At 34.0% G+C, this 13,641-nt stretch overlaps 1 protein-coding gene across 1 annotated transcript in view; it reads right to left on the bottom strand.

Moving 5' to 3' along the window:
• The window catches only part of PROS1 (protein S), a 60,395-nt gene that overhangs the window by 16,363 nt on the left and 30,391 nt on the right, over positions 1-13,641 (bottom strand). Inside the window, exons 4-9 of the mRNA XM_010966441.3 lie at positions 10,573-10,659; positions 8,640-8,762; positions 8,412-8,543; positions 5,353-5,478; positions 3,096-3,217; positions 1,399-1,514 (exon numbers count right to left, since the gene is read on the bottom strand). Of these exons, the coding sequence (XP_010964743.2) occupies positions 1,399-1,514; positions 3,096-3,217; positions 5,353-5,478; positions 8,412-8,543; positions 8,640-8,762; positions 10,573-10,659 (706 nt within the window). The remainder of the gene's footprint in view (positions 1-1,398; positions 1,515-3,095; positions 3,218-5,352; positions 5,479-8,411; positions 8,544-8,639; positions 8,763-10,572; positions 10,660-13,641) is intronic.

A 13,641-nucleotide genomic window follows, 5' to 3' on the forward strand; every position in this document is an offset into this window, starting at 1 on the left:
AAACCAGTAATTCAAAGAGTTGTGTTCTGCATACTTCCTGCCTGGAATACATCAGCATATTGATTCATTACATTGGGGAACAATTCATTCTTTTTCAGAAGTATTGTAGAGTGAAATAAAGTGAATTTGTTATCTTTGGGGTAGGGTAAGTATTTGATCATGGGAAATAGAGCTGACAGAATTTGCAAAAAAAGAAAAAAAAAAACAAGCTTCAGCTGTTTTTTGTGTTGGTTACACAGGTAGCAGCTTATAAAAATTCATCAAGCTGTACATGTAAGATACATGTACATTTCTGTGTATATATGATACTTCAATAACAAGTTTAAACTAAATAAATAATAGGCAAATAAATAAACACCAAAAAAAAAAATTTGGCTAATTTGACCCAATAAGAGTCCAGGGTTTTGTGAAATGTCAGTGAGAACTGAATACCCTGAAAAGTGCCTGAAGTTATGCAGTAATTAATTCTTCTCTCTCGTTCTCATTATTCTCATAGCAAGGAAAGGCTATCTCCAATCTATATCACTAGAAGATATTATTTGCTTTGAGATATTAAAGGGGAAAACCAGGGTTTGGAGGAAATGGAAGTAATGAAAGAGAACGATTATAACAGTGAATAAATTTCAGTGTTCCTTAAAGATAAGATTTCTATGAATTGAGTTGAATTATTTAATGAATAATCACTCATATATCTAATGAATTACATTCTAAATATGTGTGCTTATCTAATTAAAATATTTTAAAATTTGGACTCTATAATCAGTATCAAATATGTTTCCTTTCCATTATTCCAACAAAATTCCAATCTCTTTTTTCTATTTCTACCAATGTATGGCTCTAAGAAATTTTGATAATTAAAGTCACAGCTCAAAAACAGAAGCACCTACTCCCTTCCTAAAGCCAATCTAACTACAGGAATGGCAGATAAAGTATTCAGATAGTCAACTAAAATCATGTGATGCATTTCTTTAAAATACCACTTAAGCAGTCTTACATAGTTTCTTAATAATTATGAATGTAGCTATATTCTAAAAGCAATATTTTTAGCACTTCTCATTGCTTAGTTTTTATATGTATAAAGAAAACTGAAATTTTCACAAATATATTAAATCTACTTTCCAGCTTCTTAGTAAATGTATATTCACTAGAAAAGGAATAATTATGGATTAAGGTAAAATGATCCTTGGAGAAGATCAGCCTAGAATGACCCAAAATGATGCAAGCATGAAAATCACATGTGTGAAGGAAAAAAAATGAACTTCAGGATATCTCAAATCATTTGATTGACAATATACCTAAATTATCTGATAATAAAATTTCACACATTTCAAACCTTTTCAGTCACTTTTCTTCTGACCTGCTTACCTCTAGAAATTATCATTGACATTGGTACCTCACCTGGTGATATCCGGCAAACGAAATTTTAAATACAAAACAACCCCTACAAACTGCTCTGCCAAGTAGAGCAATTCATAATTTTTGTCAAGGTTCAAAGGAAGGCACACTGGAACAGCCTGGCAAAAAGGAAACAAAACAAACCAAAAGCATAGGTTACTGCTTGATGTTTGTGTCAGGCTGTCATCCTTTCTCTGGTTCCTAGTGTTCTAGTCAAATGTATCCTCTGTGATGTACTAAAATGAATTAAGAACACCCTTGGTAATAATACAGCAATGTCCAACTTCCGTGTATAGTCCATCAGTTTAACATCCAAGAATATGTATGTTTTAAAGTCTTATTAAGCCAATTTTTTTTTTCTGAGCAAACATGTGCTATCTAGATAGCAAAGGAAATGGTGGAAAATCTAAACGGGATAAATGCAAATTAAGATATCATCTTAATCTCTAAGAAATTCACACACAAAAAAGTGATTTAGAGTCATTAAACCTATCAAACATCTTTTTTCCTAAGAGTGAAAACAAACATTAAAATGAAAAGCTTTTTAAGGGATAAGTTCTTAATCATACATATGGAGATATCCTGGGGGGAACTGTGTAAACAGCAGTCTATTAAATCTAGGTCCAGAAATAACATCTCATTTCCTCTTAGAACTTCAATTAATCTATTCCAAGGTAGCTTGTGATGTGTAACTGCAACAATTACTGAAATAATAGGAAACTAAATTACAAAATAGACACAGTACATTTCAATGACATACACCGAAGTTACTAGTATGTCAGCTAGCTTACTTTATCTTCCTTTACCAAGCAGGTGGCATAATATGAAATGTTACTTTTTTTTGGACATAAGCAGCTTTCTCTTGTATATATATATACATACACACACACACACACACATATATATAAACCCACGATTAAATCATTATTTAGTTTATGGGTATTTTTACTATCTGCCTCATAATCATATAAAATTTCACCTTCACTTTTAAAATTTATAAGAGATTCAAGAATTGGACTAGTGATCACTACATGTAATCCTTTTTTAGAGGAAAAAAAAAAAAACTTCAGTGTTGACCTATTTATTTCAATAGAAGAAAAACTAATAGAGCCTACCCTCAAGGTTCAATTGCTGGCTCAATTATGAATTAAATCTGAGTAACTAAAAGCAAGTTTGAGAGACATATATTAACAAAATTGACCTCTCTGAATTTTGATATACTTGAACTCCACTAAGTCCTACTCTGACAAAGTCGTTTCCACCTGAGATTTTACGAGCACTCTTATAAGTACTAACACACCCAAGGCGTGATCAAACTTGTCAGTGGGATAAAGAAAAGTAGATGCTGGCAAATGTTTTCACTAAAGTTTCTGTGAAAGATTGTTTTCTCACAAAGAAGAGTATAAACCTCAGCTTTTCTCAGTTTCTTAAATAAACATACACTTTGCCTTTTGTAAATGTCCAGGCTATCTATACAAATGAGCAGTCTCTGAACTGTGGCTCTGCAGCATTTTTTTTTTTTAATTCAGTCACCAATTACCCACAATATTTACCACTTACTGACCAAAATTAGTAAACAGATTGTGACTCATAACCTGCTTAGAATGACAGCAATTATAATAGAACATCTGTATTTTCCTGATTTGTCTCATTGCTCATATTTAAAATGAGACAGGAAGGTTAGCATTGCAAAACATTACCTCACAACTCTTCTGATCTTGGGCAAGTTTGAATCCTTTCTTCCCATCACAATAACAAGAGTAACCTCCAGGGTAATTGACACAAAGTTGAGTACACATGTTCTCAGAGCATTCATCCACATCTTGGGTAAAAGAGAACATAAATTTCAATATCTCCTTAATGTTCAAGCCAATAGAAGGAGGAGTATTCTGATTTTAGTATGAGATAATCAACAATAAATCCTCAACAAAAGAAATTTCTTTGACATCAAATAACATTTATACACTTGCCAAGGAAATTTAAATAAGTTACAAGTGTAATTTCTATTTATTTATACACCTGAACCAACAAACTTGATGGATAACTTTCAGTAATTAATAATTAACAAAAATATAACAATTATACTAACTTTCTGATTTTGAAGGAAAAAAGACTAAGAGTCTCAAGGTAACTGTCACTTCTGATAAATGCCACTGACACTACTTCTTAATTCTTTGCTTTGAAGAAAAGAAAAGGAAAGGAAGGGAAAGGTGGGAGGAAAGGAGGAGAAGGCAGGGAGTGGAGAATAGGAAGACAGCAAAGGAATCAGAAAAGATCTCTTTTAACTGAAGGTTAATGTAACTAAGAATTAAATGACCATATCAAGAACATTTCACTCTCCATAATGCAATGATTAATGCTGGAAATAAATCTAAGGACATATTTTTGTTTCTTAACTGATTAAAAAAAAATCACCTCACTGTGCTATTACTTATTGTGAAATCTTCCATATGGTCTCTATCCACACTCCATATTTTAAGAATATCATTCTTGAAAAGTTTAGCTTCAGCTAAAGTATACTTCAGAGCTACATAAGATCCTTGACCTTTTCAGTGAACACACCCTGTGATCTCTGAAAATTTATACTCATTAGTACATTAAAGCATAAGTTTCCCCATAAAATGGCTTAGAATAGAACCCCAAAATTAGTGAGCCCTCAATACCATTAAAATTGAGTAGTATAATTAAAGTAATAAAATATTATATATATATGTTATGTTCAAATCTTTTTTAAAATGTCTGTCATCCATTGAATACAACTACAATACTGATGACGAAGCCGGTTAATAATAAATCTGCAAGTGCTTAGGGCTTCTACACCTACTTCCATCTGGAACGGTGACAGAGCAGAAAGGGTGTGAGGGTGGGGGATATTTTTCAGTGAGGGCATGAGGTTGTAAGACACCAAAATCTCAAAAGGAGTATAAATAGTTGAAAAAACCTATTCTAAGATTATTATTGACTTAGGCCAATTCCTAGAGACAGAAGGAGGTTATCAGGGGTTGGGAAACAGAGGAAGGGGAATTTATTGCTTAATGGTTACAGAGTTTTGTTTGGAAAAATTTTGGAACAGATAGTGGTAACAGCTTGCATAACTGTGTGAATGTAATTAATGCCACTGAATTGTACTCTTAAAAGTGGCTAAAGGACACATATCTTATATATATTTTGCCACAACAGAAAAATTACTAGTGATTTGATTAGTTTTAGTCATGGTATTAAGTTCATTTTGAAATTTTTAAAAATTTAAAGGAGAACGTGAGAAAATTTGTATATATGTCCATGATAAAAAAAAAAATTCCTTGAACACGTCCCAGCTACCTGAGGCACACACATGAAGTAATTATAAGCTCCAAGGGGCTCTCCCAAGTCCGCAGGCACTAACAGTACTAATCAGCATTTCTCAAGGTTTTAGAGCTTGGTTATCATTTGGTTACGATGAGATTTTACTTTACATGCATTTAATTATAACAGAAATAGGTCATGTCCTGTTTTACAATAAATGACACACTGGTATATGTACAGAAAACCATTGAAAAGCTTGGTGTAAAACCAAAGGTTTCTAACCACACTTGTAATGACCACATGATTTTTAAACTTGTCTTTTGTTTGTGTGCGTGTGTGTGTGTTTCCTTCCAGCTTGAAGTCCTTCTTATCTTTGACTATTACTTAAATGATGTGAAAATGTGTTTAAATTGCTTTCATCATACATGGGAGGTCTCCAATTCATACACAGCTTAGAGGGCCAATCGAATCACACAACTCTAAACCTAAAGACCACAATATACTTTTCTGGAAGGAAGCCAATCATTACCCAACTGATCAAATTATATCGTGGGTTTTACCACCTTAGAAGACCTGACTATTGATGTCAAACAGAACCGATGCTTCTAAAATCAAGTCAGGGTGCAAACCCACCCTCTCTCTCCACCACCAATGATACCACCAGAACTCTACCTTGACACGACTTTGATGTGGGATCGTATCTGTAGCCTTCAGGACATTCACATTCAAAGCCTCCTGGGATGTTCTTGCACACAGCGGTGCCACAAATGCCTGGCTTCACAGAGCATTCATCTATATCTGTAAATGAAACCAATATATTACAAGACATTTTTCCCATAGCAGAAGATGCTAGCAAAGAGCCCTTAATTTGTATTTCCTGGATCTAGTTTAATGTAGTTAATGAGACAACAGAGTGGCGTGGGTATTAGAAAATATTAAATCCATCATCATATTTTAGTTCACTAAATATGGCTTCTTTATACAAATGCATAGGGAATTCGACTGGTGTTTGCCATTTCCTTTAATAGTCTTGTAAAAGAAAAAGAGGGCTTTAGTTATTTTCTTATCTACCAGGTTACAGTATGAAAATAAAGGGAAGAAGAAACTCACCATAGTCTTAATATGCATTCCTAAATAGATGTTTCTGAAATATGGTCTTAAAAGCATGTTTACTCAGTTATTATCACAAATATAAAAAATAAAAAGGAGATGGCTCATCAGTCTTACATTTTTCCTTTGGAAATAAGCAATAGTTAAATCTGCATACTATTAGTGTTGCTTAAAGCATTCAAAAGTGATTTGAATTTAAAATGGGATTGAGTAAAGTCTTAAAGTATTTATAAAGCTGCTGTTAATCCAGAATAACTTTAGTGCTAAAGTAATACTCCAGAAATTTCAGATGTCTTTACTATATTATATTTGTAGAGTAGGAGACAAAGTATTGATTGCAGCTAGTTACTGAATAAGTACCTGTGAGAAAAACAAAATATATGACACAGAGTAGTCACAACAATTCAACAGAGATGTAATTATTAGTGAATTTTTCTCATCTGTACTCTGTGAAGAAAGACAAGCTCAGAATGAAAAAAAAAACCCTCTACTTTAAAAAGTTGATAGTTTAATTTTTCCATAGACTAAGCCAAATTTTCAGATATTTCTCTATTTACAATAACATGCCTCCCCCCTCAGAAAAGAATCAATCCCTTACAGTAAGAGAATTTCTCTGTATCTTGACTGTATCAGTGTCAATATGCTGGATGTTAGAATGTACTACAGTTTCATGAGGATGTTACTGTTGGGGGAATTGGGTAAATAGTACATGGAATCTCTTTTTATTATTTTTTACAACTGCATGTAAATCTGCAATTACTTCAAATTAAAACACTTAATTTTTTAAAAGAGCTATAAAATTCACGTTTTTAACAGAAAGTAAAAACATATGACTAAACTTACTTGCTTTGAGGCATATCATGAGGAATTATTTAAATCATATGAGTTTAGGTTATAGCACATGAATTTTATGACTCTACTGACATCTAATGTCTGATGAGAAGCTGCATTCTCGCATTTTTAGACATTTGCTAGCAACTTAATCCCAAGTATATCCATATCCTAGGAAAGGCCCTATTGTAACATTTGTATCCATATTCTTCTGATAGTTCTGCACTTAGGTATTCTAGTTTATCCAGGATATGTATGTAAACGAAGCACACAAGAACATAAGTTCTGATCATCGGGGACACTCTTATCGAAAAGAGAACTTTTTATTAATGTGTATTATGTCAGTGGATAAGGATTAAATATCTTTCAATTAAAAATATAAGTCACAAATTCTTTAGAAGTACAGACTAATTAAGTATTTAAATGTAGAAGTATGAATGGGTACTATTTGCTAATGGAAAGCATATGGTATCCTGCGTGATGATGGTTTTCTATGATACTCTAACGATACTGATATTCTAAACACCTAACCTCAAACAGCCCTTCAAATAGGCAGGCAAGAAAGATACATAATCACAAATTGGATAATTGTTTAGAAGAAATTGTTAGTTAATGCAGTCCACTTTAGAGTCATTTAATTGCACTTTAAATAATATTATAGTAAACTATGCTTAACACTGCAGTGCAGTGGGGCACAAACCATTCCTTGAATCTGAATTCAATTTAAGGATTTACCAAAGAAGATACAAACAGAGATGAACAAGAAAACTTTACATTCTAACTTACTAAATTTTTCTACCTCTTTGCAAGAAGAGGAGGAATAGGGAGGAGGGGAAGAAAGAAAGAAACAGAAGAGGGGAAGGGAGAGAGAGAAGGAGGGAGGAAGGAAGGAAAGAAAGGGGGAAAGGAAGTAAGAAGGAAAGAAAAGAAGAAAAACTTGCTCCTAATTTGTAAAGGCAAAATTTAACTCCAGGCTGGAAAATTTCATTTTTAGTCACTCACACGCCTAGCACTTATATTTGAAGATTTAGTAATTCTTTAGAAGTTAAAATGGGGGTGGGGGAGTAGAGAAGTATTAAAAAAAAAAAAAAAAGGAAATATGCTAGTAAAATGACTTGTTAAAAAGCTAAACTGACAGGAATTATTTAAATCTGAAATTAAAAAAAAAAGTTATGACCAGTGATATGATCTAAAATGCATAAAGAGAAAGAAAACCAGGTCTTCATCTTTTATAAAACCACAACAGGAAATGAGCTGCAAGATGAAGGGTTGATATTGGAAATGAGAAAGGTATTTCTGACAAGGAAATATAAAATGTAACAGAAGAAGTTAAGGACTGTGATGGATTTCTTTATAAGCTATTTATCTTATTGGAATAAAAGAAATAAGGTTATAGTGTCTGAAAGAAGGATAAACAATGACTTTGCAAAGACTGTAGTATGCAAGGACTTGCACTGAAACTTCACTTTATCACCATATAATGAAATTATTCATTAAAATGCATGCATGTGCATGTACACACATACACACACAATAAGAAAACAACAAAATACTCTATAAATAGTAATTATATAATAGGAAAACAATAAAATACTCTATAAAGACCCTATAAACAATAAACAAAAAAGCAGTCTCTTAGTATCACAAGGCTTCAAGGTGAATAATAATGTGTTATTTATTATAAGCGCTTATAATCCAAGAGTTTTCCAAGAATTTCCTGGGGAAATTTCTCTAACTGAATTTTGCTCTCACCCAGTAAATACCATTGTATTCTACCTTCTTACTCTTACCTTTGCAGTCCTTTTTATTTGAAAGCATAACAAAACCACTTTTGCAGGAACAGTAGTAACTTCCAAGTGTATTATCACAAATCTGGCTGCAACCTCCATTTACGTTTGAAGGATCTTTGCATTCATTTATATCTAAAAAGGGGGAAATAAATTATCTTTAAAGTAATAAAGCTTCCAGAGAACTTTTCAGGAGGCCAGTCCAGATGAGCCTGGGTGTATCATACGTACCAAATTCACACTTCTCTCCTTGCCAACCTGATTTACAAATGCAAGTGAATGCAGCTTGGCCATCTTTGCAGATCAAATATCCATCTTCATTGCATGGCAGAGGATTACACTGATCTGGAATGGCTGAAGGAAATACACATCTATTTAATTTTTACCACACGCCATGGTGAACAGAATTATATGCCCAGGGGGAGCGGGGTGAGAAGGGAAAAACTGGGAGTTTTGAGATTTGCAGATACTAACTGGTATATATAAAATAGATACACAAGTTTATACTGTATAGCACAGGGAAATATATTCAATATCTTGTAGTACCTTACATTGAAAAGAATATGAAAATGAATACACGTATATTCACGTATGACTGAAGAATTGTGCTATACTCCAGAATTTGACACAACATTGTAAACTGACTATACCTCAATAAAAAAAATTTTTAATCTTAAAAATTAAAAAAAAAAAAGAATTATATGCCCTTAATTGAAATCCTGCACACAAAGCTCACAATCAATGGGGGAAAAAAATTAAACTCCTTCCTTCAAATAATACCTTTTCTTTAAAAAAAAAAAAAAGTGAATCCATCAGACAAGTCTTTATAATTATTTTCCAGAAGGGAACTACTTTTATATTTGCAAATACATAGCATTTTTTAACTGCAATTTGACATTCATATATACTACTTTGATCATTAAAACAATTCCATGAGTTAAGCAGAAAAAATAAAACTACTCAGTGTTAATAGAAAAATTTGAGACTTCCAATTTGGGCTAACATAGAATAACAGGGACCGGATTTATTCTCCTGCCTCAAATAAATAGAGCTCTGCTCATATGGTTTTCAGACATTGGGCAACAGATAGCAGGATACTGTGATTCCTGGGGGAAGGACATTTTCTTCAAAAAATGTCACATTGCTTTATCACTGTCTTAAATGATACGCCCATTTGTTTCTTGACTTATTTGTGGTCTCTCTCCCCTCACTAGACACTGCACTGGTCCCTGGTTCCTGCGCATTTTCACACCTGTCTAACCTGCCTGGTCAACTCTACAAGTTCTTTCCATCCTCCCAATACATTCTTCTTTGCGTAAGTAAGCCAGAGGAAGTTTCTATTACTTGCAAAAAGAATTTTTTTAAAACCTAGCTGAAGCCTAATTACTGAATTTTTCAAAAAATGTCCTCACAAAATTAAGTTTTTTGAAAAGTAGTAATACACTCAGTATTAGTTGAAATGACAGAAAACAGGCCAATCAGGAAAATATCAAACTATTTTTCTGGCCTTAGGGAAATTAAAAAAATTAAGTATGGATTAAATACACACATTCAGGCAAACTTTCACCTGTGTAGTTACACTCAACTTTAAATTATAGAAAATGCAGATAAATGAATTATGCCAATGCTGCATGTAAAATACTCACTGGACAAACATCTCAGTTTACAACTTGCAATTTCACTTTTTTTTCTCTGATTCTCAGTCGGGAAATTGATAAACTAGAGACAAACAACCTACCAGAATTAGCACTAGCCCTTATGTGAACTTCAGAGGGAAAAGGCTAATTTGACATCACAGTGTTTTCCACATTTATATCATTGATGCCAAAAGTCAGAATAAATGTGGCTCCACTTTCACCTGTTCGTCAACTGGAACATTTGGCCATAACTACATGATCAAGCGACAACAGCCAAAATAAAGCTGTTGGGAATAAAATTCTGAAGCCAGTGACCTAAAAGTTCAGCAAACAAGGAACACTGTTCAACTTAAATGTTAGGTGGCAGATTCATCTAAAAAAAAAAAAAAAGCACCTCCTTGAGGGGCCTGTAGCCCTTCAAGGGCTCATTCCTTGATTTTTAAACATTAGTTTTATCTACATGGGTGTACTTTACTTGCAGATTTTTGTTTTGTTTTGTTGTTTAAGTTGATGGTAGAGGTGTTTACCATTGACACAGCTCCTTAGGTCAGGGTAGGCATTAGTTGAGAGAGGTACAGCGGTGAATAATCCAGCACGAAAAGAGCCAAGGCAACCTGTAAATACAAACAAATATAGTCTTCTTAGAGTAGACGTACTTATTGATCTGAAATCATGGCACAAATTATCCAAAGAGGCAGCCATTTTTGGAAAATGCAGTTTATCACAGATGGGTTCAAAGGCTCCTTTGAAGTTAGTGTGGTCATTAGTTTCCTATTGCTGCTGCGACAAATTGCCCCAATCTTAGTGGTTTAAAACAACGTAGATTTATTCTCTTACAGGTATAGGGATCAAAAGTCTAAAATTAAGGTGCTGGCAGGACTGCATTCCTTCTAGAGACTTCATGGGAGAATTATTTCCTTGACTTTTTCGGCTGCTTGAGGCCAGCTACTGCATTCCTTGGCTCAGGGCCCTATCCTCGCATCACTCCCAACTCTTGCTTCATTGTCATTTAAACTACTACGGACTCTGATCTCCTGCCTCTCTTTTATAAGGGCATTTAAGGATCTGATGGGCCCACCCAGATAATCTAAGATAGTGTTCTCATCTCAAAACCCTTAAATTAATCTTCAAAAATAACATGCAAGTTAACATGCAGAGGTTCTGAAGATTAGAGCATGATCTTTGGGGAAGGTTATTTAGTCTAACATGGTGAGTTAGAATAATTTCCCATAGAAACAATACTTTCTATCACGGCAGTCTTTCTGGAGGCCCAGAGAAACCTAAGCAGCCTTAGGTCTTGAGTATTCTTTCCCTGAATTCTTTTGTCCCTCTTCCTGAATCACCCACTCCCAGAATTAGCTTACTCTAGTGTGAACATTTCATTAGAATCCTCATTTGTAAGAAAACCTCACTTTGTACCTCTGGACAAATCTGACGGCCAAATTTTAAAAGCCCTTAAGCTGGAGATCCAGGTGAAATGCTCCCTGTGGTAATTAGAACCCCAGGCCAGACTACAAAGTAGGTTCAACCTTTAAAGCACAGTATGGCCTGGTCTATACTAATATATGTGATAATGTTTTTTTGGAAACCTGCATTTAGCATTACAGTGTGGAGAGCCAGCAGCATGGCCTTCCCACTTCTCTTTCTTGATGCACATCAGGAATGGATGAAGCTGGAGAGAATAAGCAGGAAGGGGAGAGCTGGAGAGAGACTGTTCCCGTTGTGGCCTGAAGCAGAAGCTCTCCTAAGAAATGGAATTAGAAATAGAAATTGGGGCCATCAGGGAGGAAAGCCAAGGAAAAGGCACTTTCAGGAGAGGATCCACTGGGCCAGGCAGAACATCCTAGAAAGAAATCTTGATTCTAGACTATGACTGTTCCTATACACACCCTTTATTTACTATTTTTCCCATTAGCCATATTAATGACCCGACTATCTGATTTATCACATGCTGTAGGGACCACTGTCCTATCTGCCTCGATTCGTCAACTCTAAAAAATAGTTCAAAAATAGTGCCACATAAACAACAAAGGTTGCATTGGGATTACAGTGGGGTCAGTTGAGTGAATTTTCCTTTCCTTCAAGAAACCATTTTAGATCCTCTCTGTCTATAAGTCACAAAAGAGCCATCACATAAAAGTCTGAAAGTTTGCTTGTTCTGACCTCTTGAATGGAAGGCTGAGTTAGTCATACTCCTCCTTTGGTGGTACATTATTATTATTGGTCTTTGAAAAGTCCATCACCTGCTGCTCTTAAAAATATATATTACTTTTAATCTCCATTTCCATTCCCATTCACCCCTTAGGCAACCATTCTAACTGGTTAAGATTTTTTTTTCCACTTGTATGTTCTCATAAAATACATATTTATAATTTTGTGTCCATGAATTTTCGTTTCTGTAAACAGCTTCGTATTATGTCACACTCTCTAATGTTTCTTTACTCAGCACTTTTTATGATTGTATTTATAATTCATCCATTCTGCTCACATAATTTATTGTTTCTAAGTGTTAAACACTACTCATGGCATGCAACCACTGGTTTTATAATCCTCCCTACTCATGATAGACACTCATATTGCCTCTAACTTCCGACCTCTGCAAGTGGGGCTGCAAAAAATATCTTCTTGCATGTCTTGTTAGGACATGCATAAGAATTTCTTTGGAAACCCAGTGGTTTCCAGAATTGTGGCATCATTAGAAAGGCATGAACTTACCAGCTCTCCAGAGGCACATTCCCACCAGCAGAGCATAAGAATGTCTATATCTTGACTTCTTAACTGTTGCCATAATTGGCAATAAAGTAATATATTGTTTTTTGATTTCTAGTGAGATGGAGCATATCTTCATGTCATTTAAAAAACTAGGGGGTTTCTTCCTCTGAAAATTTTATTATTTTTTAACCATTTTTCTATTGGCACTTATTTATTGTTCATGTGGATTTACACACGTGTAAACCTTACAAATATCATCTCTCGTTCTTTTACTTGTTTCTTAAACGTATCTTTTATGTCTGTCTTTTAAAGGAAATTCTTAATTTTGCTGTAGTTAAATTTACCAATAATTTTACCTTATGGCTTGTTGCATTTGAAGTTTTTTCCCATGCCACTGATCACAAAGATATTCTCCCATGTTTTTTCCTTTAATTTCATAGTTTTACTTTAACATTTTTGTCTTTATTCCACCTAGAATTCACTTTATATTTGGTGGTAGTTAGAAGCCCAGATTTATTTTTCTGATTACAGTTGGCCAGTCTTCCCGACACCATCTTCTAAACAATTCACAGTGATTTGTGGTGTCATCTTTATCAAATATTAGGTTGCCATATATACATGGGTCTGTTTCTGAACCCCATTAAATTTATTAGTCTACATATTTTTCTGACAGTATTACATGGTTTTCTTTCTATGGTTTTGTATAATTCATATTTTATGAGGTGTTTCCTCCTTTTGCTTTTTTAAGGTTTATTTAGGCATTTGTGGACTTTTATAACCTGATTTAAATATAAACTTGAACTTACTGAATTCCTAAAAAAAAAAATCAGTTAGAATTTTTAATGGCATTGCTCTGAATATATAGATTAATTTGAGGAGAAATG

Source organism: Camelus bactrianus, chromosome 1 (assembly GCF_048773025.1).
Source record: "Camelus bactrianus isolate YW-2024 breed Bactrian camel chromosome 1, ASM4877302v1, whole genome shotgun sequence".
Classification (NCBI taxonomy): Eukaryota; Metazoa; Chordata; class Mammalia; order Artiodactyla; family Camelidae; genus Camelus; species Camelus bactrianus.